General features: G+C 43.5%; 1 protein-coding gene across 1 annotated transcript in view; it reads right to left on the reverse strand.

Annotated features, from left to right (window-relative positions):
- Positions 1-27630, reverse strand: part of MAP3K19 (mitogen-activated protein kinase kinase kinase 19) — a 73494-nt gene that overhangs the window by 1108 nt on the left and 44756 nt on the right. The window contains exons 9-12 of the mRNA XM_008072091.2: positions 24867-24910; positions 19079-21526; positions 13003-13152; positions 10948-11645 (exon numbers count right to left, since the gene is read on the reverse strand). Of these exons, the coding sequence (XP_008070282.2) occupies positions 10948-11645; positions 13003-13152; positions 19079-21526; positions 24867-24910 (3340 nt within the window). The remainder of the gene's footprint in view (positions 1-10947; positions 11646-13002; positions 13153-19078; positions 21527-24866; positions 24911-27630) is intronic.

The raw sequence follows: 27630 nt of genomic DNA on the forward strand, positions 1-27630 counted from the left end.
GGGGTTTGCCTGAGCCCATGGGTTTAAGACCAGCCTGGGCAACTTGGCAAGACCTCATCTCTACAATAAATCAAAAAATTAGCCAGGTGTGGGGTGCGCCTAAAATTCCGGCTACTTGGAAGGCTGAGGTGGAAGGATCGCCGGAGCCCAGCTGGTTGACGCTGGGGTGGCCATGAGCGTGCCACCGCACTCCAGCCTGGGCGATGGAGTGAGACTCCAACTCAAAAAAAAAAAAAACACCAAAAACATAATATTTGTACATTTTGATGGAGTATGTGTGGTATTTAGACACATGTATAGACTGTGTAATGACCATCTCAATTATTTGTCATTTCTATATGTCAGGAACATTTCTAGTCCTCTCAGCTATTTTGAAACTTAGATTACATTGTTGTTGAGTGTGGTGGTGCATGCCTGTGGTCACAGCTACTCAGGAGGCTGAGGTAGGACAATAGCCTGAGCCCAGGAGTTTGAGACTGCAGTGAGCTATAATTGCACCACTGCACTCGAGCCTGGGCTGCAGAGCAAAATCCCATCTCAAAAAAAAAAAATGTTGTTAACTATGGTTAACCTACTCTGCCATCAAACATTAGAACTTATTCCTTCTATTTAACTGTAGATTTGTACCCATTAACCCACCTCTCTTCATCCAACACCTGGCAACATACATGCCCTTCCCAGCCTCTGGTAACTATCTCTACCCTCTACCTCTATGAGATCCACCTTTTCAGCTCCCACCTATGAGTGAGGACATGCAATATCATTCTTTCTGTACCTTGCTTATTTCCCTTAACATCATGACTTCCAATTCCCTCCATGTTGCTGCAGCTCACAGAGTTTCATTTTTATGAAACTTTTTTATGGCCAAGAATTACTCCATTCTGTATATAGACTACATTTTCTTTCTTCTTTCATCTGGTGATGGATACTAAGGTTGATTTCATATCTTGGCTATTGTGAATAGTGCTACAATCAACATGAGAATGCAGGTATCACTTCGATATACTGATTTTCTTTTATTTGAATACATACTCAGTAATGGGATTGCTGGATCATGTGGCAGTACAATTTTTAGTTTTTTGATAAATCACCATACTGTTTTCCATAATACCTGTACTAATTTGCATCCCCGCCAACAGTGTAAAAACATTCCCTTTTCTCTGCATCCTCACCAGCATCTGTTATTTTTTTTATGAAGGATTCTGCTTGACATGTTTTTATGTCTTTTTAATAGTAGCCATTCTAAGTGGGTGAAGGTGTGATTTTGACTTGCATTTCCTTAATAATCATTATATAGTGACTGATTAGTGATGTTGAGCATTTCATGACCTGTTGGACATTTATGTCTCATTTATTTTTTTGAGTTGGAGTCTCACTCTGTTGCCCAGACTGGAGGGCAGTGGCTGCTCCCGGCCACCGCAGCCTCGACCTGCTGGGCTCCGGCGATCCTTCCGCCTCAGCCTTCCAAGTAGCTGGAACTACAGGCGCGCGCTACCACGCCCGGCTAATTTTTTGATTTGTTGTAGAGATGAGGTCTCGCCAAGTTGTCCAGGCGGGTCTTGAACCCGCGGGCTCAGGCAATCCACTCACCTCAGCCTCCCAAGGTGCGGGATTACAGGCTGAGCCACCGAGCCCGGCTATATGTCTCATTTTAAGAGGTGCCTATTCACGTCCTTTGCCTACTAATTTTTTTCCCCCCTGCACCCACCCACCTCGCCCTACCCTCTTTTGCCTACTTTTTAATGGAATAATTAGGGAGGTGTTTATTGTTGAGTTGTTTGAGTTCCTTGTAGATTCTAGATATTAGCCCCATGTTGGATTAACACTTTGCAAATATTTTCTGTCCTTCAACAGGCTATCTCCTCATTCTGTTGTTTCCTTTGCTGTGTGGAAACTTTTTAGTTTATTATTGTCTCACTTGTCTATTTTTGCTTTGGTTGCAGTGCTTTTGAGATCATAGCCATAAAAATCTTTGCCTAGACCAATATCCTGTAGTATTTGCCCTCAGTTTTCTGCTAGTACTTTTATAGGGTTTATTGCTGTTGTTTTGTTTTGTTTTGTTTTTGAGTCAAGGTCTCACTCTGTTGCCCAGGCTGGAGTGCAATGGCACAATTAGAGCTTACTGCAGCCTCTACCTCCTGGGCTCAGGTGATCTTTCTGTGCCAGTTTCCCAAGTAGCTGGGACTACAGGTGCACACCACCATGCCCAGCAAATTTTTAAATTTTTTGCAGAGATGAGGTCTCACTGTGTTGCTGAGGCTGGACTCGAACTCTTGTGCTTAAGTGACCCTCCTGCCTCAGCCTCCCAAAGTGGAATAATAGGGATGAGCCACCACACCCAGCCACTACCGATTTTTTTTATATTAATTGTGTTTTCTGCAACTTTACTGAATTTGTTTATCAGATCTTAGAGTTTTTTAGTGAATTTTCTAAATATAAGATCATGTCATCTGCATAAGAGGGACAATTTGACATCCTCTTTCCAATTTAGATGTCTTTTATTTCTTTATTTTGCCTGATTGCTCTGGTTAGGACTTTCAGTACTATATTAAATAAGAGTGGTGGAAGTGGACATCTTTGTTTTATTTCAGTTCTAAGAGAAAAACCTTTCAGCTTTTTCCCCAGTCACTATGACGTTACGTGTGGGTTTGTCATATATAGGCTTTATTATGTTAAGGTATGTTCCCTCTATGCCTAGTTTGTTGAGAGTTTTTATCATAAAGGGGTGTCAGATTTTATCAAATGCTTTTTCTGTGTCTATTGAGATGATCATATGGTTATGTCCTTTCTTCTGTTGCTGTTATGTATGTTTATTGATTTGCATATAAACTTCCTTGCATCCTTGGGATAAATCCCACTTGATCATAATGTATTTTTTTTAATGTGTCTTGGTTTAGATTTGATAGTATTTTGTTCAGGATTTTTGCATATATGTTCATTAGGATCATTGGCCTGTAGTTTTCTTTTTTTGTTGTGTCTTTGTCTGGTTTTAGCACCTCAGTAATGCTGGCTTCATAGAATGAGTCGGGGGGAATTCTTTTCTCTTTAATTTTTGGAATAGTTTGAGCAGAACTGCAGAACTGATTTTAGTTTTTTATAAGTTTTGTAGAATTAGCAATGAAGTCATCCTTTACTGAACTTTTCTTTTCTTTTTAGTTGGAGTCTCGCTCGGTTGCCCAGGCTGGAGTGCGGTGGCATGTTCACAGCCATCCCAGTGTTGACCTGCTGGGCTCCAGTAATTCTTCAGCCTCCAGCCTTCCAAGTAGCCAGAACTACAGGCACGCACTACCATGGCCGGCTAATTTTTTGATTTATTGTAGAGACAAGGTCTCACTATGCTGCCCAGACTAGTCTCAAACCCACGGGCTCAGGCAATCCCCTCGCCTGGCCCCCGGAAGTGCTAGGATTACAGGCTTGAGCCACCGTGTTCAGCTTGTTCATTCTTTTTCATTTTTTCTTTATTTGGTCTGACTGAGTTATTTTTAAAGACCTGTCTTCTATTTTCGAGATCTTTCTTCTGTTTTATCTAGTCTACAATAAAAGCTCTAGAAGGAATTTTTTATTTCATTTATTAAACTCTCCAGTTCCAAGGTTTTTTGTTTGTTTGTTTATTGATACAGTGTTTTATTCGGTCTTAAAGGTTGGAGTGCAATGGCACAATCACAGTTCACCATAGTCTCGCACTATGCCCAGCCAATTTTTGTATTTTTTGTAGAGACAGGCTCTTGCTTTGTTGTCCAGGCTGGTCTCAAACTACTGACCTCAAGTGATCCTCCAGCCTTGGTCTCCCAAAGTGCTGGGATTATAGGTGTGAGCCACTGTGCCCAGTCTCTTTTTTAAAAAATTATATCTCTCTCTCTCATTCAGGATATTAATCTTTCATTTATTTGCTGAATTGATGTTCTCAGTCATTTGTATTGTTTATCTGTGTTCTCTCGTATCTCACTGAGCTGCTTTAATATCATTGCTTTGAATTCTTTTCCCAGAATTTCATAAATTTCTTTTTCATTGGAATCTGTTGCTGGAGAATTGTTGTGTTCCTTTGGAAGTGTCTAATTTCCTTGTTTTTTTAATGTTTCTTGTCCTTACATAGATAGCTGATGTTACAATCACTTCTTCCAGTTTTTTGGATTGACTTTCATAGCAGATTTTTTCCTGAAGCTGTATCTATGGTATTGGTTGGTAGGACACTTTAACCTTGATTTTGGATGTATGCAGTAGTGTTTCTTCAGCTATAAATAGCATCAGTAGTATCTGTGATTTCCTCAGAATCTTACGTTGCAGTTGTTAGTGCAGGCTGTGATGAGGTTTTGCTGGGGATAACGGGTGGGCCAGTCAGGCCCCAGTGGTGGCAGCAGTGGACCAGGAATGCCTGTCCTTGGACTCCCGAGACAGTGTATATGGGCACCAGTGTAGGTGCCGATAGTGGCAGTAGCGGGCTGTGTGGGTGGGCAGGTCCTTGACCTTCTAGGCAGTGTCCATGTCGGTGACAGTAGTGGTGACAGGATAACCCTCTACCTCCAAAGCAACACACATTGGTGTTAACAGTCATGGGATGAGCAGACTAGTCCCTGGGCCCCCAGGCGGCAGGGGAATGCTGGCTGAGCCAGTAGCAGCAAGCTGGATGGGCCCATCCTCAGGTCCTAGGAGGAATTCACAGATGCCAGCAGTGGTGAACGGGGAAGAGCAATCTTCAGACCCGTGGGGAGTACACTCGCACTGGGGATAGGAGCGTCTGTGCCAGGCATCTTTCTTCAGAGCCCCTAGTGGAGCACTTGGGCCTCAGCTATGATGGGCAGAGTGGAATAAATCCCAGAGCTCGAGCAGAGAGCTTGGGTGGGTGCAGCAGCGGCAGCAGTGGGCAGGGAGAGCCTGTCCTCAGAGTGTGCACAAGTGCGCACTGCAGCTTTGCTGCTGGAAGAGTGAGGTGGCTGTTAGTGGCCTCAGTCACAGGCAGGGGGTGCTCCTGCTCTGGGAGCATGCAGTTTGGCTTCCAGGGGCAGCAGCAATGGCTGCAGTGGGCAAGGTCAGTCCTCAGGGCAGGTGCAAGGGGGTGGTGATTGAGTTGCTGCCAGTGCTACATACTTCAGCCTCTGGCAGCAGCCATGGTGGGTGGCAGCTGGGGTGTGTAGCAGCAGAGTCTGTCCTCAGAGTATGTGCATGGCAGCCCTGCTACTGGGCGGGGTAGGGATGCTGTCTGTCTGCGGCAGCCACTCCAGATAGGCGGTTCTCAGGCACTAGGGATTGTGCGCTTAGGCTTCCTTTGTCCCCGAGGTCAGCCTCCCCTGTGCACTGCATCCCAGGGTTCGAGACACTGTGTTAGAGTACTGGATACAACTTGTGTCATGCTACTGCCGCACTCTAGGTAGACAAGGGGGGGTATCAGGGATTCCAGGGATGTGGGGGTGCAGGGGCTATTGGGCCCCAGAACAGGATGCAGTCTGGTGGGGGCGGAGCTCTCAAAATGACACCATGCTGCAGCTGTTTAAGATATGGGTGATGGGCAACCCCTTCGGGTCCCCTCCCACTGTGGGAGCTTTTCTGTCCTCTCAATAAATCCGGGCTCGGTGGCTCAGCCTGTAATCCCGCGCCTTTGGGAGGCTGAGGTGAGTGGATTGCCTGAGCCCGCAGGTTTGAGACCCACCTGGGCAACTTGGCAAGACCTCATCTCTACAATAAATCAAAAATTAGCTGGGCGTGGTAGCAGTAGTTCCAGCTACTTGGAAGGCTGAGGCGGAAGGATCGCCGGAGCCCAGCAGGCGAGGCTGCAGTGGCCGGGAGCGGCCACTGCACTCCAGTCTGGGTGACAGAGTGAGACTCCAACTCAAAAAAAAAAAAATCCTGCTTTCTAAAAAAAAAAAAGAAGACACGGGTGATGTGTGAGACCCAGCGTGAGCTTCCTCTCTAGAGCAATTCTGTCGCATGGTCTCCAGGCAGCGACCTATGCTAGTCTCATGGCCTGCAGGGGTGAGGGGTTCTCTTGTAGCTAGGATTGAGGAATCTGCAGTGGGAAATGTGGACCACTGAGGACCTCTCATCCCCTCCCCACACCGGAGAGCCTCTCCTGGCTCCCAGTCGATCCCGGCCAAACAGGCTACCTTGCATCCTTCTCTTCCTGTGCATCAGGAGTTTCCTGGGACTTCTCTGTTGAATCCGGTGTCCTCTCTTAAGCGCTCTATTTGAAGAGTGATTATCTACTTGCTGTTCTGGCTCTTCCCTGGAGGGGAGGTGAGTGGCAGGTGCCTCTAGTCAGACATCTTGAAGCCCTTTTTCTTTTGACAATTTTTAAAAGCAAAATGACGACTAGGTCTATCTTCTAGATGAAAATGGAAATAAAAATAAGACACTTCTTAAATTACTTTATTTATCTATGCCTTTTCAAAATAAAGATCTCTCACTGTCTGGAGATCCCTTCTCCTACCTTCAATATATCCAGAAATCTCTCCCCTTCAAAAATCCTTTCTTTGACCTACCATTTCTATTTCTTTTATTCCTGCCAAATGTCTCTAACATTTGACCAAGCCCGGTGATTTTCTTTTTTCAGCTTTATTCCCTCCTAAAATTTTAACCATTTGTCCCTCTCCTCTATAGCAATTTAATGAGCTCATCCTCCTTGTCGCCTCTGTAACGTTTGGAATATTCACCACTTCCTCCAACCTGAAACTATCTCTGTTTAGACTCATGGGAAGCTCTTCTTTTGTTTCTTCTCCCATCCTGAAAAAATTCCCCTCCTTCTCTCCCTCCTTTCCTCTCTTCTATTCTCCAATTCTGTGCTAGACTTGATGCTGTACTTATTCTGATATTCTGTTTTCTTCCCTGGTAAACATTTTCAAAAACATTCTCCTTAGCTATCTAATTTAGCCTTATGATGATTTTTAAATGTGTATCTCCAATCTTAATTGTTTTTCTGAGCTCAAGTTTAAATGGTTTGAAGATTTCCTTAGATAATGGAGGGGACTCTTTTCTCTTTTCTTTTTCTTTTTTTTTTTTTTTTTTTGAGTTGGAATCGTCACCCAGGCTGGAATGCTGTGAAATGCTCACGGCCACCCCAGCATCTACCTGCTGGGCTCTGGCGATCCTTCCGCCTAAGCCTTCCAAATAGCTGGAATTACAGGAGCATGCTACCATGCCCAGCTAATTTTTGATTTATTATAGAGATGAGGTCTCACCAAGTTGCCCAGGTTGGTCTCGAACCTGTGGGCTCAGGTAATCCACTCGCCTTGGCCTCCCAAAGTGCTGGGATTACAGACTGAGCCACCGAGCCCAGCCCGTTTTCGCTTCCTCCTCTGTTCCTCTCTTACAACTTTGTTATTTCTCCCATTATTTAGACTTAAAACTTTGAAATCCTATCATCCTTCTCCATGAACAAGTCCTGATTCACCTTCCTCTGAGATTTTCTTTAAAATTCCACTGCTTCTACCAGCATCAAAGTCTAAGCTCTGGATTCCCGCATGGCCTTCTAGTCTTAAGTAGTATTCACTCTGGGCCCTTTAATACACTGCCATCTGACTGTCTTCCCAAAGACCTTTCTCTTTATGGCATTCTCTACCCCAAACTTTTGCAGCTCCTGTTCCTCACAGCCTATTGCAACAAACTAAACTCCGGGGCCTGACTTCCCAGAACTTCACCTACCCATAGCAGTACCGTCCACACTTATTTCTCACTGCTTTCCAAGTTCATTTCTGTTCTGTTTAGACTTTGACCCTAGTCTATACCTGATTACCTCTATTTCTGAATCTCTAAGAGTGCCTCACCCTTTAATTTTTGGTCATCCATACCTACAAGAAGTATTGTTTTTGACATCAGGTAAAATGCTAGAGTCCTTAGGGTCTTTGCCTAGAATTTCAGGAGGTAATTAGGTACTTGTATATGACTTTAATTAAGTAATGTACTAGGAGGGACCCCCAAAATGGAAATTATTTATTAAAAATTGTGTATTTATTCTTACACGTTTAAACTTCAAAGGACTCTTCATTTAATGCAAGACACCTATTAAGACACTTTTTCCACTGCTCAAAACAGTTTTTTGAACTTGTTAATTTCATGCCTTTTAGTGCTTGTATGGTTTTTTGCTTCACCTCTTCCACATCGGCAAAATGTTTCCCTTTTTCATCCGAGGAAATAAAAGGTCGCTCTCAGTGAGATCAGGTATATAGGGAGGGTGGGGCAGGGTCATGCTGTTTTGGTCAAAAATTGCTGAACACTCAGCAGTGTGGGCAAGTGCTTTGTCATGGTAGAAGAATCAGTCACCTATTTGCCACAGCTCAGGATGTTTCTTCTGCAAATCATGAGGGACCTTCTCAAAACTTCCAGATAAAAACTTTGGTTGACCATTTGATCTGGAGTGTACTACAAGGGACCTCCTCTCCAAAAGATAATTCCAGGGTATTGTTTTGCCCCCCTGCCTCGTATGTTAGTATTCTCCCTAAAGATGATGATGATGATGATGATGATTATTATTATTATTTTGAGTCGGAGTGTCTCACTCTGTCACCCAGGCTGAAGTGCAGTGGCACGCTCATAGCCACCACAGCCTCGACCTGCTGGGCTCAGGTGATCCTTCCGCCTCAGCCTTCCAAGTAGCTGGAACTATAGGCATGTGCTACCAAGCCCGGCTAACTTTTTTAAAAATTTATTGTAGAGATGAGGTCTTGCCAAGTAGCCCAGGCTGACCTCGAACTCATGGACTCAGGCAGTCCTCTCACCTCAGCCTCCCACTGCGTCCAGTCCCTAATGATTATTAATCATGGATTTCTAAATGTGTGCTTCATACTCAGCTAAGCAATTTACAGACAACATTTCACTTAACCTTCACAACAACCCTGTTAATTTATTATTAGTGGTGTGAGTTTACTTAGTTTATGAAGCAATGGTTCAAAAGGAAAGCCATAGAAGATGACACCCTTTCTCTTTAAAGCCCTTTGTGTGCGTGTAGTGACAACTTGAAAGAAAATGAGAATAGCAAGTGATTTTTAGCTGTGAGTCAGTAATAGGTAATTATTAAATTCAAGACAAAACGAGTACAGTAGTGTTTTGGGGGAGAGGGGTCAGAGAGCAGGGAAAGGGTTTCACTATATTGTCCAGGCTAGTCTCAAACTCCTGGCCTTACATGATCTTCTTACCTCAGTATCCTAAAGTGCTGGGATTACAGGCCACTATGCCTCAACTACCACAGTTTTAAGAGCTAAAACCAATTTCTAAGACTAGGTACTGCTCCATATGATATTCCAACATCTTTATGTCCCTTTTGTAGGTTGGCGTTTTGGGAAGGGGTGGTCATCTCTGTGCCTGGGGCCCTGTCCACACAGCCCCACTGGGAAATCGAAGGTAACTCTGCATCTAACAGCGCCCAGAACTGCACCCCTGGAATATCTGTTCCTGCCCTGGCTCATGTGATCATGCTGAAATTATCCAGTGATACACGTGTGCTAGGAGAAGGAGACAGAGAGACTGAAAGAGAGGCACAGGCACAGAGTTGACAGACAAGGAGACCTATGGATTCTGAGATTCATTCAGAAAGGCAAAAGGAACTCCCCGGAGTTGAGGGTTGTCATATGTGCTTGCTAAAAGGTGGGGCACTAGAGTTTTAGTGCTTCCTCAAATACTTCCCCACTTGGTTGTCGAGACCTCCATTAGAGATTTGTTTCGTTGGCTCAAAATATTTTCCTTTACTTTAAATGCAAGGTGATGTTATTTCACCATAGTCAGTTTCTAGGAAGATGACACATTGGTAAATAAGAAGATCTTTGGCAAATTTTACAAACCCATTGATTTGGGGAACTATTGTCAAAACTTGGTAAGATTTTTTTTTTTTTGAGTTGGAGTCTCACTCTGTCACCCAGGTTGGAGTGCAGTGGCACACTCATGGTTACCCCAGCATCAACCTGATGGGCTCAGGCAATCCTTCCACCTCAGCCTTCCAAGTAGCTGGAACTACAGGTGCATGCTACCACGTCTGGCTAATTGTTGTTGTTGTCGCTGTTGTTGTTGTTGTAGAGACAAGGTCTCGCCAAGTTGCCCAGGCTGGTCTCGAACCTGTGGACTCAGGCAATCCACTCGCCTCAGCCTCCCACAGTGCTGGGATTATAGGTTGAGCCACCAAGCCTGGACTGATAAGACATTTAATTGAAGAAATTTCTACTTGAATTATAGCCCCTGTATCCTGATACAACAATAGACAAAATCACCCACTATGGCTTATCATGATTACTTTCAGCACAAAACCACTTCTTGATTTCATAACCAAAACAGAGCTTTTTTTTTTTTTTTTTTTTTTTTTTTGAGTTGGAGTCTCACTCTGTCACCCAGACTGGAGTGCAGTGGTCACTCCCGGCCACCGCAGCCTCGATCTGCTGGGCTCCAGCGATCCTTCCGCCTCAGCCTTCCAAGTAGCTGGAATTACAGGCGTGTGCTACCACACCCGGCTAATTTTTTATTTATTGTAGAGAGGAGGTCTTGCCAAGTTGCCCAGGCGGGTCTCGAACCCGCGGGCTCAGGCAATCCACTCACCTCGGCCTCCCAAAGTGCTGGGATTACAAGCTGAGCCACCGAGCCCGGCAAAACAGAGCTTTTAATGGGCCATAAATTGCAGGGGATGTGTCAACTGCTTAGAATTTCTGGGCACATCTCCTCCTGCTGTCAGTTTCTTTTTTTTTTGAGTTGGAGTCTCAACTCGGTCACCCAGACTGGAGAGCAGTGGCCGCTCCCGGCTACCGCAGCCTCGACCTGCTGGGCTCCAGTGATCCTTCCGCCTCAGCCTTCCGAGTAGCCGGAATTACAGGCATGCGCTACCACGCCCGGCTGATTTTTTGATTTATTGTAGAGATGAGGTCTCGCTACCCAGGCGGGTCTCGAACCCGCGGGCTCAGGCAATCCACTCACCTCAGCCTCCCAAAGGCGCGGGATTACAGGCTGAGCCACCGAGCCCGGCTGCTGTCAGTTTCTTACCTGGTGAGACACATGCGCACGAAGTCTGCTGCGTTTTCTGAGAAGTGGTCTGGTAAAGGAGGCATCAGTCCTCGGTGTGCTCCAATGTAAAACATGGCAGCCATCCTGTCCATGGCGGCCAGTGGAGGCTTGCCTGTGGCCATCTCAAACACAGTGCAGCCAATGCTCCAGATATCTGATTTTCTTCCATAGCCAGACTCGTTGATGACTTCTGGGGCCATCCAATATGGAGTCCCATGCATGGACTTAAGAATGTCACTGTGGGTGCCATTTAAGCCTGCCCAGGCCAAACGCTTGGCACAGCCAAAGTCAATCAGCTTTATTATTCCAGTTGGCATGAGCATAACATTATTTCCTTTGATATCTCGATGTACCACACAGTTCTCATGGAGATAAGCAACACCTTGCAGAATTTGTTTTGTGTATTTACAGAACACCATCTCAGGCAATGGCCCAAAACGGTTTATAATACTAGAGATTGAACCACCGGGAACAAACTCCATGAAAATGCTCACAGTGTTCTCCTCCAAGCATGTTCCCAAATAGGTCACAATGTTGACATGCTTCAGGGTTTTGAGCAAATCTACTTCTTCCTGTAGTTTCCGGTATTCTTTTTCAGTAACTAATTTATTAGAGGTATCCAAAGCCACTTGTTTTACAGCTATTAACTGCCCTTGGCCAGTGAGACCGCAGTATACCTAGAAACAAACCAATGCCTTGCTATTAAATATAAATGAAATCATTTGGTCACAAAAGGTCTCATATGACACGACTTTCCCTTCTCCCAAGCCCTTGTATTTCTCCAAAATGCTAAGTATTTAAGCAAACTCATGTTTTAGTGAAGCCAAGATGGGTATGGGCAACATGGCGAATGGATATCATATTTGCTTGAAGTCAAGTGGCTAGGATTGACTAGAATCCTAGTTTCACCTCTCCCCAGCTGTACAACTTGGGGTAAGTTATGTAACCTTTTCAACTTCAGTCTTTCTCATCTGTAAAACTGAGGTGACAATATTTGCCTCACAGGTTTCTATAATGACTACACAAGATGGTGGCTTGGGAAAGTTCTTCACCAAATATAATAAATAGGACTCGTTTAGCTCCCAAGCTCTCTGGAGAGAGGAGACAAGTCCTGGCAGTCACCCTTGTGATGCGATCTCAGTGGTTTTGTGTCTTCCCACCTTCTCACTGTTTTCTGAAATATCCCCAGCTAGAGATAACACAGGTTTTATTTGTGGGCTAAACTTTTCTTCATCCATCTATGTAAATAACTAAAGTGCTGGGACTTTAGATGGGCATATACAAATAAATACATAGTATATATAATACTAGTACATATTTATGGGGTACCTATGATATTTTGATACATTATCAAAAATATAGAACATATAATGCTCGAGACAATGTTTAGGGTATCCACCACCTCAAACATTTGTCATTTTCTTTGTGTTGGAAACATTTCAAATCTTCTATCTATTTTGAAATAAAAATATATTGTTGTTAACTATAGTTACCCTACTGTGCTATCGAACACTAAAACATATTCCTTCTATCCAACTATACATTTATACCCACTTTTTCCCATCATCCCCCCGAGGGTCTTTTATGCAATTCACAAAATTTAGGGAACGGCTTTTGTTTTTGCCACCCAGCAATTATTTTCTAAACTGCCAGTAACATACTGAGCTGTTAAAGGAAGAGATTTCCCTCCCACTGGACTTGAACCTGGGAGAACAAGAGGCTTGAAAGGCAATGGCCATGGTACTACCATATTGAGCCCGAGAAAGAGCCAGACAGAGGTGGAGAGAGACAAAATCTTAATGATATTATTTGACCCCTGAATCTATCTGTGCCCAGAACCAGACCTTTTTGTTGAATAAAGCAATAAATATTCTTTATCTCAAGCCAGTTTGGGGTGGGTTTTCTGTTACTTCCAACAGAAGGAATTCTAAGTCAAAGAGTGATTGCAGAAGGGGACAAGGAGGAGGTTTAAAGCAGAGGGGGAGGTCAAGGAGGTACGGGCAGTTCTGATTTCAAGTTTCCAGTTTAACTTACTGTGCCATAGGCTCCCTTCCCAAGGATCTCACCCTTGGTCCACAGGACAGGTTCTTCATACTTTAAACTATTTTCAGAAAATGTCTTCTTTTCATTTGAGTTGAGAAGTTCCTCCTCCCTGTCATATATCCTGAGCCCATTACTATGCCTCTGGAAGAATGAGACAAAAAGAAATATCACCATTAAATTCTGAGTCATTGGGATGCGTCTTCCTTTCAAATGCACTTGCTCGTGGCCATTCTCATTGTCCATGGGACGCATCGTCTTCTGAAGACACACAGTTCCCTAAAATAACTAAGTAGGATATCTTAGTTGTGAACTTTAGCCTTGTTAACTATACACATTTTAAAGTCACATATAACTTTGTATATTTTATAGGAGGGAGTCTTAGGCTTATTCATCTTTGGGACTACATGGGCCTGCAGGCTACTGACCACTGTCATTTGAGAATGACCTTTCACAAGGCCCATGTAGTACAGGCACAGCTTCTCTTACTAGGTAAGTGTTCTAGGAACCCACTGGCATCAGTGTATCAGCTAGTGTTGTTGTGAGAGGCTGTGTTCAGCTTCGTGAATTTTTTTTGGAGATTCTTTCAGTGTGTTTGCCTATTTCATGATGGGTGCCCGCACCATGCTGAGTGTTCAGCAGTTTTGGACCAGAAATGACATGACTCCTATGCCCTGCCCTCCCTATTCATCTGCTCTCACCCCAAGTGACTTTTCTTTGTTTTCCCAGATGAAAAAATCCTCAAAGGCCAACGTTCTGGCAGTGTGGAAGAGGTGAAACCAAAAACAGTAGAAGCACTAAAAGGCCTCAAAATTGATGAGTGCAAAAACTGTTTTGAGCAGTGAGAAAATCATCTTGATGGGTGTATTGCATCAAACAGGGAGTACTTTGAAGGTGACTGAAGTTTGAACATATAAGACTAAGTACACATTTTTTAATAAATAAATTCTGGGGCTTTGGGGGGTCCCCCCTCCTATGTCAGTGTGAGCTGTCTCCTCAGCCCCTACCCTCAACTTTCTCTTCAAGATTCTCATTATCCTAGTCAACTTGCTCCTAAAGACAGACAAGTTCACAAAGAGATACATACATACATAGCCACACACACTCATTCACACATATTAACATATGCATTCATACAAATATACATAAATACAAATGATGTATAATCCATAAACATACATGCACACATGTATACATGCATATATGTACTGAGAGACAATATGCAAACCGACAATGGCCAGACCATATATAAAAGTAGAACTCAGCCGGGCTCGGTGGCTCAGCCTGTAATCCCGTGCCTTTGGGAGGCTGAAGTGAGTGGATTGCCTCAGCCCACGGGTTCAAGACCCGCCTGGGCAGGCAAGACCTCATCTCTACAACAAAACCAAAAAATCAGCCGGGCGTGGTAGCGCGCGCCTGTAATTCCAGCTACTCGGAAGGCTGAGGCGGAAGGATCGCCGGAGCCCAGCAGGTCGAGGCTGCGGTGGCCGGGAGCGGCCGCTGCACTCCAGTCTGGGCGACAGAGTGAGACTCCAACTCAAAAAAAATAAAAATAAAAAAAATAAAATTAGAACTCTGGGCCGGGCATGATGGCTCATGCCTATAATCCCAGCACTTTGGGAGGCTGGGGCGAAAGGACTGCCTGAGCCCACAGGTTTGAAACCAGCACGGACAACTTGGTGAGACCTCATTTCTACAATAAATCAAAACGTTAGCTGGGCGTGATGGCACGTGCCTATAGTTCCAGCTACTTGGAAGGCTGAGGCAGAAGGATTGCCTGAGCTCAGTAGGTCAAGGCTGCGGTGGCCGTGAGCAGCATGCCACAGCACTCCAGTCTGAGTGAGAGTGAGACCCCAACTCAAAAAATAAAAAATTTTTTAAAAGTAGAACTCTGACCTATAATCTACAGTCACCAGCCCAGGAAATCAACCCGTTATCTGCATAACCAGACCAGGAAGCCGATTTACTATTTACAAGGCAGACTTGTAGAAGTCAAACTAGTATCTCTACCAAACAGTCCTGAAAGCCAAACAATAACTCTTGTAACAACTGGTCCCAAACAGCCAGGATTTGATTAATAACTGACAACGTCTCTAATTTTTGTCCCCACATCTCCTTAGTTCCAATCAGAGAAAGCCAAATATGCAGCCCTAAGCAATCACATAGGATGCCCACTTCTAGTGAGCCTCCTACAACTTATTCACATCAACACCCTCCAAGCAGGGCACACCTGAAACCTTCCCTCGTTTCCACTATAAAGCTTTCCCATTCCTTTGCCTGCCTATGAGCCTCTGTCAAAATGTAAGCAATAGTGGCTGACTGCCTTGCTATAGCGAGCTCTGAATAAATAGCTTTTGTATATTTCTACTTTATTTCCATAATACACATATACACTCAAAAACATTCATAAGCATATATGCTTCCACTTATATACATGCATATACAAATATGCACATTTACATACAAACACACAACACAAATAAACATTTTCTGTCTCTCTCTCTCTCTCTCTCTCTCTCTCTCACACACACACACACACACACACACACACACACACACACACACACACACAGCCATCACACACAATTTTGGTGGTCAAGATTAATGGCCAGGCGCAGTGGCTCAGTCTGTAATCCTAGCACTTTGGGAGGCCAAGGAGAGAGGACTGCCTGAGCCTGGAGGTTCGAGACCAGCCTGGACAACTTGGTGAGACCTCGTCTCTACAATAAATCACAAAAGAAAAACTAACCAGGCATGGTGGCATACATCTGTAGTTCCAGCTACTTGGAAGGCTGAGGCGGAAGAATCGCCTGAGCCCAGCAGGTCAAGGCTGTGGTGGCCGTGAACATGCCCCTGCACTTCAGGCTGGGCGACAAGAGTGAGATTCCGTCTCAAAAAAAAAAAAAAAAAAAAAAAATACAATTAAATTAATGGTCCTGAAGACCCTTTGAGTACCAAGGAGAACCTGCAGAGCAGCTGCATCAGCATTGCCTGGAAGCACGGTAGACCTGCCAAAGCTAAGGCCCCAGACATACTGAATCAACAACAATATTTTAACAGGATCTCTAAGAGATCCTGTTAAACTTTGAGAGGCACTGCCCGATAAGTCAGGAAATATGTCTCTTTTGTAGAATTTGGATCACTTTTTTCCAATTGGTTGGTCAAAGCCCAAAATGCTTCTCTCTGGTCACTTCTATTAGCAATCTTAAAAATAAACAATGATGGTGTTGCAGAGGCATGGTGAAAGGCTCTTTAGGAGCAAGAAACCCTGCAGGGCCACCTTCGTCATGAACGTCCACATGGCCTCCAAAGGACCCTTTGGGTTCCTTCTATTCTTCCTCTTATGTTTTTTTAGCCATACTAAAAAGCTAAAATCTCAACCTGTTGGGCTCAGGCAATCCTTCTACCTCAGCCTTCCAAGTAGCTGGAACTACAGACACATGCCACCATGCCTGGCTAGTTTCTTTTAGACTACTTGGAAAAGAAAAAAATCACAAAAGGTCCATTTTTTTTTTTTTTTTTTTTGAGTTGGAGTCTCACTCTGTCGCCCAGACTGGAGTGCAGTGGCCGCTCCCGGCCACCGCAGCCTCGACCTGCTGGGCTCCAGCGATCCTTCCACCTCAGCCTTCCAAGTAGCCGGAATTACAGGCACGCGCTACCACGTCAGGCTGATTTTTTGATTTATTGTAGAGATGAGGTCTCGCTGCCCAGGCAGGTCTCGAACCCGTGGGCTCAGGCAATCCACTCACCTCAGCCTCCCAAAGGCGCGGGATTACAGGCTGAGCACCAAGCCCGGCAAAAGGTCCATTTTTAACTCCATGATTGCAGGGTGGAGTTAAGGGCTGATTATATTTAAGAGCTTGTTAGCTCTTTTTCAGTTTGAAATGGCAGAGTAGCCGGCCCCTCTGAGACACAGGCGTGAACACACATGACCCATTTTCCATCCTAGTGGAAGCTTCTCCAAATCACTATTCACCTTCCAGTTTACCTTGAGGGAGGAGCTAGCTGGGTCTTAGTACACGAAATATTCCCGTTGTGTAGTGATTAAGAGTGCGGAGCTGGAATCAGAAAACCTGACCCCACTACTCACTAGCTGCCTGTTTTCTGAGCCTCCCTTTCCTCACCCACAAAACGGGGCTCTAACAGTAAACCTGTTATGAAGCATAAAAGGAGACAATGGATCTCACCTGTACGTGATAAGTTCTCAACAAATCTAGCTGCAGTATAATTACTTACCTTGTGTGTTCTTCTGATCAACAATTTAAAATAATTATCCCGGTCCTGGAATATTGTGGATACAGTGTGATATGACCTGAGTTCGTGTTCAATAAATAATATGTCAGCTTACCTTACCCTACCATTTCTGTCTTTAAAATCTGAGTAGAACAGGAAGCTTGTTACTTCCGCGAAAACGAAAACAAACAAAACAAACTCTCAGCCACTGCCTTGCTGGACTCTGGTGTAGCCATGTGCTCTTCGAGCTATGGCTGTCGCCATGCTTCCTGACTTTGGCCCTCTCCCCCGCCTTGGGGAGGTGAATCTTCTCTCTCCTTTCTCGTTCTCGCTCTAATTTATTTGTAAATAAACTATATAATGGAAATCTAACTTCTGTGCAATTCTTTGCATCTTTCATGGGACATCGGATCACACCCCAGATGGCCACACTCATCTTAGAGTGCCGGCCTTCTTCCTATCTGTGGGAAGTGATATCTTTCTTAAATCAATCTTTTCTTCACCTCTTTGTGTTACAAACCGTTGTGTTACTCGGATCTCTGGTTACCAGAGCTGTGTCCCCTCCGCACCCTCCGTACCTAACATTTTCTGGAGGTCCCACCAAGATATTCGAGATCTCTCCCTTTCTCTCTTCTTCCTTATTTCCTAACTGGTGACCCTCTGTGGACTGTGTTGGGACCTGGTGGCAAATGAAAGCTCTGGCTGAGGCTACACTTCAGTGTGCTGGAAGGTCCCAGGGAAAGACGTGGAATCGCTGCGACCTGATAGGGTGAGGGACTAAGGTTAACTCTTCATTTTCTTCTAACCAAGATCAAAAAAAGAAAAAAACAAAACTCTCTGTTGGTATTCTTCTTCTCCACTCTACTCCCCCTCCCATGCCAAACATTAAAATAATTTTTTTTGCATGATTTGTGCTTGTGCTTCCTTGAGAGCAGTGACTGAGCTTTGAATACCACTATGTCCCACTTTTAGCCCAGTGCCAGAAACACAAGAGTTACCAATCATATTTGTGTGTCAAAGTAGTGAACCATCTGAAAGCGAATGCTCAGGCTCAGGGACCCCTTAAGAAATGCACACTCATGTCTTCATAGGAATGGAATGGTGAGCTACTTCAGGGGTCATGTTCATTGCTTTCTGTCTCACACACCACCCAGAGCAATGTTTTGCCTATAATTATCTTTCCGCTGATAGCTGAAAATTATCTGCTGTTGATTGAAAATGTCATCACTGAACAAAATATTGACCTATTTAAATAGCTTTGCTATAATTAATTTACCCAATGTGATTTCATTGCAGTGCGAAAGCTAGCTAAATTCCAGAAGGGAAAATGGTGCAATTAAAAAAAAAAAAAAAAGCATCTCAACCTGGGAGTCAGAGGACCTGGATTACAATCTTAGAATCAAACAATGAGACCTTTAAGGAACTGCGTAGGTCGGGCTCAGTGGCTCAGCCTGAATCCCAGCACTTTGGGAGGCCGAAGCGAGTGGATTGCCTGAGTCCGTGGGTTCGAGACCAGCCCGGACAACTTGGCGAGACCTCATCTCTACACTAAATAAAAAATTAGCCAGGTGTGGTAGCACATGCCTGTGGTTCCAGCTACTTGGAAGGCTGTGGTGGAAGGATCGCCAGAGCCCGGCAGGTCGATGCCGGGGTGGTCGTGAGCGTGCCACTGCACTCAGCCTGGATGACAGAGTGAGACTCCAACTCAAAAAAAAAAAAAAAAAAAGGAAAAAGAAACTGTGTAATTGTCCAGGGTTATGAAAATAAGAGGTTTGAACTAGATTGTCTCTGAGGTCCTTCCTACCCTATATGAATCTCTGATTCTAATTATACCAACCTGTATTTTGACATGTGTGGTCTCTCTGCCCGATTGTTTTGTGATACTTCCTCTCCTACTGAGGTCAAGATTTAGATTTTCAGGATCTGTTTCATTTGCCATAATTTGACAAGAGTTGCAGTCTTTCTCATCAAGAGCTAATAGTTCTGCAGCTAGACATCCTAATAGTTCATCTGTCAATTCCTCATTCTTTACAGAGTCCAGAATTTCTTGGGAAATAATTGAACCTGTGTCATTTAAAGATTTTCCAGATGTTTGATATGTGATAGGCTTATTTGCTAAACTATCATGATCAGAAGAACGTGCCCAGAGTTGATGATATGTTTGGAAAGACGTGCTTTCTTGTTTCTCTTGGAAAGAGAAACTCATAAACATTTTAGACATATCTGAAACACCATCAAGTTCTAGATCATTAGTTAAGATTAGACTGGAATGTATTTTACCAAGAGAGGCTGTATTCTGCTTTTCTTGTGGTATATGCTTATTAGAACTCTTCTCACTGGGCACTGCCCAGCTGTTCTCTGAAGGGACAAATGGAGTCGAGTGATGCAGCTCTTCAAGTTCCTGCAAATCTCTGAGGCTCATGGCAAGTATTTGATTGCTAGAAAAGTCTCCATCAGTAGACGCTTCCAAAAAAACTTCTTCAACAATAGATAAATCTGAGACAGGAAGGAGTTCGTTCTGTCCAGTGGACAGCTTAGGAGTCTGAGCCAAGTTCATGGGATGAACTTCATCTTTGGAAGATAGAAAGTCATTTCCTGAAGATTTTATCTGCCAGTCTGGTTTGAATATATCATTACCTTTTCCAATGTCCTGTAGATTGCTACCTACAGCCTTGCAACCCTTTTCTTTTGAAATCAAGCCTTTGTGCTCTTGTTTAATGTCAAGTGAAGCCTTTGGGGCCTTAATACGTGGTCTTCTCTGAGAAAGTCTTGTTCTGCAGTTGCTGATCCTCTCACTGTGTGAAGACCGACACTTACTGGTGATACATCTGCCCGATGGAGCCGAACATATCTCATGGTAATACTTGTTTTCACGCCGTTCGGCCTCTCGCACATGACAATAAACAGGGGTCCCAAACATTTCATAGATTCCAGGTCCATTAGTAGCTGAATTGATTTCTTTGAACATGTCACTATACTTAAGATCTAGGTAATTTAGTCTTGGCTTTGTTGGTTGAGCAGAGGGAGGAACAAATGACTTTTTTATTCCTGAATTTTTACAGATGCAAGGAAATGACTGTTTTTTAGGTTTCTGAGTTCGGTGAGTTGATTGTTTCTTTTTTGTTTGTGGCATTCTCCTTTGAAACGTGGGCAATTGTTGAGGCCTGGTGTCAACAAGCCCCAAAGCTGGGAAAAATTGAGTTTTTATGCTGGTCTTATGCATGGTGAACTTAGTGGAAGCTTCAGTAGAAATCATGAGATTCTGAGGTGTCTTGTTACTTGTCTTGGTCTTTGGATCCAACTTATTTCTATGGGTATTCATCTTACGCTTGTCATTTTCTTGGTGTACAGGTATGTTAACACTATGATTGTTATGAGTAGTTCCCTTTCTTTTCTGGAGGCTTGGTTTAATTATCGCTGGTTCCTTGGGAGTTCCATCGGCAGGGAAAGTGACATGAATAAGAGGAACCATTCCATTTATCTCTAGTTTGTCCACTTCTGCGATTTTTATGTTTGTCCTTGTGCTGTTAAGACCTTCTGGGAGCTTCTCAATGGTGCTATCAAAGACGACATTGGACAAGCTTTTAAGCACAGTAAACTTTTCTAAAACATTTGGCTCAATTACTTCACTTTTATGTAATGAAGTGCTCTTTGAATCAGCGTTATTATTTCTCATCTCGTTATCCTGGCTTGGAGTGACTTCTGAATGCTGGGATTCCTGGAACTTGCTTGGAATGGTACATATGATTTCTGGATCTTGTTCATAGCTCTTGGCTACTGAACTCTCTTTCGTTCTTGATGAAAAATACTGAGAGTTCTCTTCTTCTGCTTTCCTCATTTTACTTCCATGGTAGTCAATATCCTCTTCACTGTCTGCAGGAATGTTGTCATGCTTAGAATTCTCAAAAGACACCCAAGACTGCCCTTGTTCAAAGTGAGAGATTTCAGTTTTGTCACATCCTTCTATTTCCTTGGATTTCCAATTCGCCTCCATCTCCAAGTGTTGTCTGTGATGGTTAGCCTTCCAAAAAGAGCACATGTTTCTTGACCAAATGTTGCTATCAGAAGACCTAAAAGTCTGATCCATCAGCACCTTAAATGGGGCTTCCTGTGGCTTGTTTGATGAGCTAAATTCATCAGATTGACTAACAGATCCTGAAAGCTTAGGTACAAAAGATGTGGGGCTTGGAATATTTCTTTCTCTGTATTTCGGATCCTTGTGATTTTGGGAGATGGTAGGGACACCAGATGGCATGGGCAAGAATGACAATGGTGGCAGGGAGAACTAAAAAGAAAGAAAAAGCTATGAATGCAGAAATATATATACATATCATGTTAACTGGTTTAAGGTAATCTGAAGAGATTCTCCTAAGGAAAGCTTTAAAAATACAAAGCTATCCTCGATACCACAATTTTTAAAACTATTAATATCATTCCCAGACATTTTTTAGAACCAAGGTAATAATTTTAGAAACCAAAATTACTATAGATGCAAACATTCATAAATATTTAAAATGAAGACCCTATAATGTAAAGGCTAGTTTTGTTGCTGTTGTTTTTTTGTTTTGTTTTTGAATTGGAGTTTTACTCTGTAGCCCAGGCTGGAGTGCCGTGGCACACTCATGGCTAGTGCAGGTTTTACCTACTGGTCTCAGGCAATCCTTCTGCCTCAGCCTCCTGAGAAGCTGGGACTACAGGTGTGCACCTCCACGCTCGGCTAATTTTTTTGTTTATTGCAGAGACAAGGTCTCGCCATGTTGCCCCGACGGGTCTCAAGCTCCTGGGCTCAGGCAATCCTCTTGCTGTGGCCTCCCAAATTGCTGAGATTACAGGTGTGAGCCACTGTGCCTGGTCATGTAAATGTTTAAACTTTTAGATAAGAAACATTTTGTTTCTCTTCTTTTTTCTTTCCACAGAATTGATTTAAGATCTTAAAAATTCCACAAAGAACAGTTTAAAATTGTTACGACATATGTTTTAACAATGTTCATTCGGTTATTTACTAACTTGGAATTTGCATCTAGAACACAATCACTCATCGTTGTTTTGCTCGATTGTTTTGTTAAGGGTGGCTTACATATATGCCACACTTGAACATTAGCAACTCTGGGTAACTAACTTTTCATTCTCCTTGGCCCTCCATTTTCAAATCAACCTCTAGAGGTCAATGTAACCCAATATATGATATTCAACTTTGTAGTCATTCGCAATGAGCATAACTATGTCTCTTCACTGTGGCCGTTTCCTGTCTATGTAGTTTCATATTTAATTATATCAGGATATTTATAGGCATGGATCATGGATGGTCATTGATAGCTATATCAATACTATCTCCATTCTGTCACCACATGTGCGTAAGAAGGGAGGAAAAAGAACCTGACACTAGAAACAGGCATTAGACGTAGATGAAGCCAGGCTCGGTGGCTCAGCCTGGAATCTCGCGCTTTGGGAGGCCGAGGTGAGTGGATTGCCTGAGCCCACGGGTTCAAGACCTGCCTGGGCAACTTGGAGAGACCGCATCTCTACAATAAATCAAAAAATTAGCCAGGCATGGTAGCGCACGCCTGTAGTTCAGCTACTTGGAAGGCTGAGGCAGCAGTATCACCGGAGCCCAGCAGGTCGAGGCTGCGGTGGCCGGGAGTGGCCATTGCACGCCAGTCTTCTGGGTGACAGAGTGAGACTCCAACTCAAAAAAAAAAAAAAAAAAGAGAGAAGTAGAGGAGATGTTATTGTCTATCAGATGATTTTCCCCTTTTCTTAGAAATAATTTTGGAAAGAAAGGTATATTCTCCTAGTGCTTAACCATCTCCCTAGTAATGGCTATTAATTTTTTTAACTCAACAAATCCCTTTTTATAACACTAAGCATTCCTTATGCCTAAGTATTTCTCAAAGGCTCATAGGATAAAGAAGGGTGAGATAATTGAGAAAATGAAAGAATTGCAAGTATCTTTCCAAAAACTTTACCTACCAGTTAGACAACTGGGAAAATATTTCTACCATGGGAAAAAAAAAAAAAGAATTACCTAATTTCTAGATAGGTTGAAAGAACATAAAATAAAACATGTCTAGAAGAGCTACACACTTCATTATGTAGAGAATAGGAAAAAAAATCCAGAAAAACAACGCACATGGTAAGGCATGATTTTCCTAGGAATGATTTGCCACTCTGTAAACTATATGTGTGTTGTTGTTTTTCCAAGAAATACAGTCGATCCTTCAACAACACAAGTTTGAACTGCGAGGATCCACTTATACGTGGATTTTCATCCACCCCTGCCACTTCTGAGGCAGCAAGACCGAACACTCTTCACTCTCACTTCTTCAGCCCTACTCAGCGTGAAGATGTTGAGGAAGAAGACATTTATGACCATCCACTTCCACTTAATTAATTGTAAAAGCAGTTTTTCTTCCTTATGAGTTTTTTCCTTTTTTCTTTTATTTTCTTTTTTGAATCAGGGTCTCACTCTGTTGCCCAGGCTGGAGTACAGTGGTACAATCATGGCTCACCGCAGCCTCAAACTCTTGGGCTCCAGTGATCCTCCTGTCTCAGCCTTGTGAGTAGCTGGGTTGCTGGGACTACAGGTGCGTGCCACCATGCCTAGTTAATTCTTTTATTTTTTTAATTATTTTTATTTTTTAATTTTTTTGAGTTGGAGTCTCACTCTGTCACCCAGACTGGCCACCGCAGCCTCGACCTGCTGGCCTCCGGCGATCCTTCCGCCTCAGCCTTCCAAGTAGCTGGAACTACAGGCGCGTGCTACCACGCTCGGCTAATTTTTTGAGTTGTTGTAGAGATGAGGTCTCGCCAAGTTGGCCAGGCGGGTCTCGAACCCATGGGCTCAGGCAATCCACTCACCTCAGCCTCCCAAGGCGCAGGATTACAGGCTGAGCCACCGAGCCCGGCTAATTCTTTTATTTTTTGTAGAGATGGGGATCTCACTATGTTGCCCAGGTTGGTCTTGAACTCCTGGGCTCAAGCAATTCTCAACCTCTCAAAGTGCTTGTATTATGGTGTGAGCCCCTGCACCCAGCCCTTATGATTTTCTTAATAACATTTTCTTTTCTCTAGCTTATCTTATCGTAAGAATACAGTACACAATGCATATAATACACAAAGTATGTGTTAACCTACTGTTTTTGTTATCAGGAAGCTTCTGGTCAAGAGTAGCCTATTAGTTTTTGGGACATCAAAAGTTATACATGGATTTTTGACCTCACAGGAGTGTCCATGCCCCTATCCCCTGTGTTATTTTATTTTGGGTCAGAGTCTCACTCTGTCACCCAGGTGGAGTGCAGTGGCACACTCATGGCCACCGCAGCCTCGATCTGCTGGACTCAGGTGATCCTTCCACCCCAGCCTTCCGAGTGGCTGGAACCACAGGCACGCACCCCCACACCCAGCTCATTTTTTTTATTTTTTGTAGAGATGAGGTCTCACCAAGTTGCCCAGGCTGATGTGAGCTCAGGCAAGCCTCTCACCTCGGCCTCCCAAAGTGCCCTGTGTTTCAAGAATTAACTGTAATCCCTGATTATTTTATTGCGAATGGTTTGGTAGAATCTGTCTTTGACAACAAAAGTTCTTTGGCTTTAGTTCTAAGTCAAAAAACCTAATACTAATCTTACCTCCATCCTTTGGCTACAGTACTTCATATCGAATGAAGAAGACTCTACAATGAGAAAAAAAATAATAATCTGGTATTCTTAGTAGTAGACTGAAAGCAGTCTTAAGCCAGGTAATCTAGATGCTAAGATTTGGGGAAAAGTTGTAGAAATTAAGAGTTTTTCCATGAGGGGACACCCCTTATCAATAAAGGTGCCTGAACGATGCATATGTGTATACCTAACCCTTAACTGTACCCCACAATTTTAAAATAAAAAACATGCTTTAAAAAAAAGAGTTTTTCCCTGGGACTTACATGGAGATGGAAATGAAATGATTGCCTAAAACTTCAGGCCACTGCCACTAGCAGGGGTTATTGTTTCATATTTATATCTATATTCTGATATGCAACATGAAATGTCTGGAGAAGAGAGCAGACCACCTATTACTCACAGAGCTTCATAAAGCTAGTTCCCACATCCCAGATCCTCACAGGGTGACGTGCTGGGAGCCCGATGTGGCATAGATGGTAAAGCTGTATCACAGGAGGGAGCCCCAGAATCATGAGACTTGGTGGGGTATATAGAGTGGGTGGCACTTTGGCCCATCTTTCCCTCCAGAGAAAGAGAGACTTTTCTATGAAAGGTAAATGAATGTTTCTAGGAGAAAGGTATCTCTAGGTTGCAAACAAACAGCTCCTGGGGAAATATACCTCTAAATATCTCTGGAGCATAGTTAGACTATCTCTAAGTCCCTAACTTCCAAGGCATGTTTGCCATTCAATCATTTCTTTTTGGCGGGTGAGGAGTCAGGGTTTCACTCTGTCTCCAGGCTAGAATGCAGTGGCACAATCTCGACCTCCTGGGCTCAGGCAATCCTTCTGCCTCAGCTTCCCGAGAAGCTGGGACTACAGGTGCACACCACCATGCCAGGCTGATTTTTTAATTTTTTGGTAGAGATGAAGTCTCATGTTGCCTAGGCAGGTCTCGAACTCCTGGGCTCAAGCGATCCTTACGCCTTGTCCTCCCAAAGTGCTGGGATTACAGGTGTGCGCCATCACGGCCGGTCTCAATCATCTTTTAACCTGGTTTCCTAGTGCTTTGTGCTTAGAAAGCCTGGACTGTGCAGAGATGTGAAAATCTTCATGTATACTTGTGTCCCAAGAGTTGTTTAAACTAGATAGATCATAAATTCTGAAATGTGAATGTAAGAAAGAGGGAGATGGGATTTAGTAGTGCGAAACCTAGAGGTTGTTTTCATCTTACCAGAAAAGTCAGAATGTTCCCTAAAACCCCACTCACCATCTCATTTTAAAGCTGAAACCAAAAGCTCCGGTGTCTCCAGGTTCAAATTAGGTCTCATAAATGGATGAAGTGGAACAGGTAGAAACAGCAGCAAATTGAGCTCACGTGCCCCATCTAAAGGGGCATTATTACCCTGCTCTAGCTGATATTGTCCAAACCAGACAGATAATCCAACACTGCTAGACCTTCCAAGAGAAGCCAGAGAACTGCAGAAGTTATGGGAAAGATCCCTCCTCCTTATTTGTTCATGCTGTCAGGCCCAAACAAAATATGTTTATAGATCCATTTCAGTCACAGGCTGTCATTCTGAAATTTCACTTCAAGAGAAACATGTAACACAGGCATTCAAGCCAATCTCAGGTGAAACATAGTCACCTAAGAAGAGGATCCCAGACTGGGTGCAATGGCTCACACCTGTGATCCTAGAAATTTGGAAGGCTGAAGCAGGAGGATGGCTTGAGGCCCGGAGTTTGAGACCGCCCTGAGCAACATAGTGAGATCCCATCTCTTTTAAAAAATGGAAAAAAGAAAGAAGAGGAGCCTTACAGGAGGGGCACAGACATTCCCCTTACCAGAGCTGGCTAGGATATCCTGCTCCTCTAATTTTTTTTTTTTTTTTTGAATCAGGGTCTCACTCTGTCACCAAGACTGGAGTGCAGCAGCATAATCATGGCTCACCACAGCCTTAACCTCCTGGTCTCAAGTGATTCCTCCTGCCTTAGGCTCCCGAGTTGCTGGGACTATAGGCATGTGCCCCCACCTCAGCTAATGTTTTAATTTTTTGTAGAGACAGAGTCTGGCTATGTTGGCTGACTGGTCTTGAACTCTTGGGCTCAAGCTTCCCAAAATGTTGGGATTACAGGCATGAGCCACCATGCCTGGCCCCACCTATCTCAGAAGATGAAAATATATAGTTGTGAACAAAAAAGACAAAAGCTTTGCTCTCAGAAGTTGCATTCTAGAGGTTGAAATGTTCTGTTGAAAAGATATTAGAATGATTCCATGTCTAGGGAACCATAAAAATTTCACCTAAATGACTTTAGTAAAGTCTCAGAATACACAATCAATGCTCAAGAATCAGTAGCATTTCTATACCCCAACGATATTCAAGTTGAGAATCAAATCAAGAACACAATTTACAATAGCCACCAAAAAAAAACCCTCAGAATATATTTAACCAAAGAGATAAATAACCTCTACAACAAGAACTACAAAACACTGCTGAAAGAAATTAAAGTTGACAAACAAATGGAAAAATATTCCATGCTCATGGATTCAAAGAATCAATATTGTTGAAATGCCCATACTACCCAAAGGAATCCGCAGATTCAGTGAAATCCCTGTGTTTTTTCACAGTTCTAGAAAAAACAATACTTACATTCATATGGAAACAAAAAAGAGACTGAAGAGCCAAAGTAATTCTAAGCAGAAAGAACAAAGCCGGAGGCATGACACTACTGGACTTCAAGGTTTACAACAAGCT

The sequence above is a fragment of the Carlito syrichta genome, unplaced genomic scaffold (assembly GCF_000164805.1).
Source record: "Carlito syrichta isolate Samal-C Ts95f unplaced genomic scaffold, Tarsius_syrichta-2.0.1 Scaffold314847, whole genome shotgun sequence".
NCBI classification, from domain to species: Eukaryota; Metazoa; Chordata; class Mammalia; order Primates; family Tarsiidae; genus Carlito; species Carlito syrichta.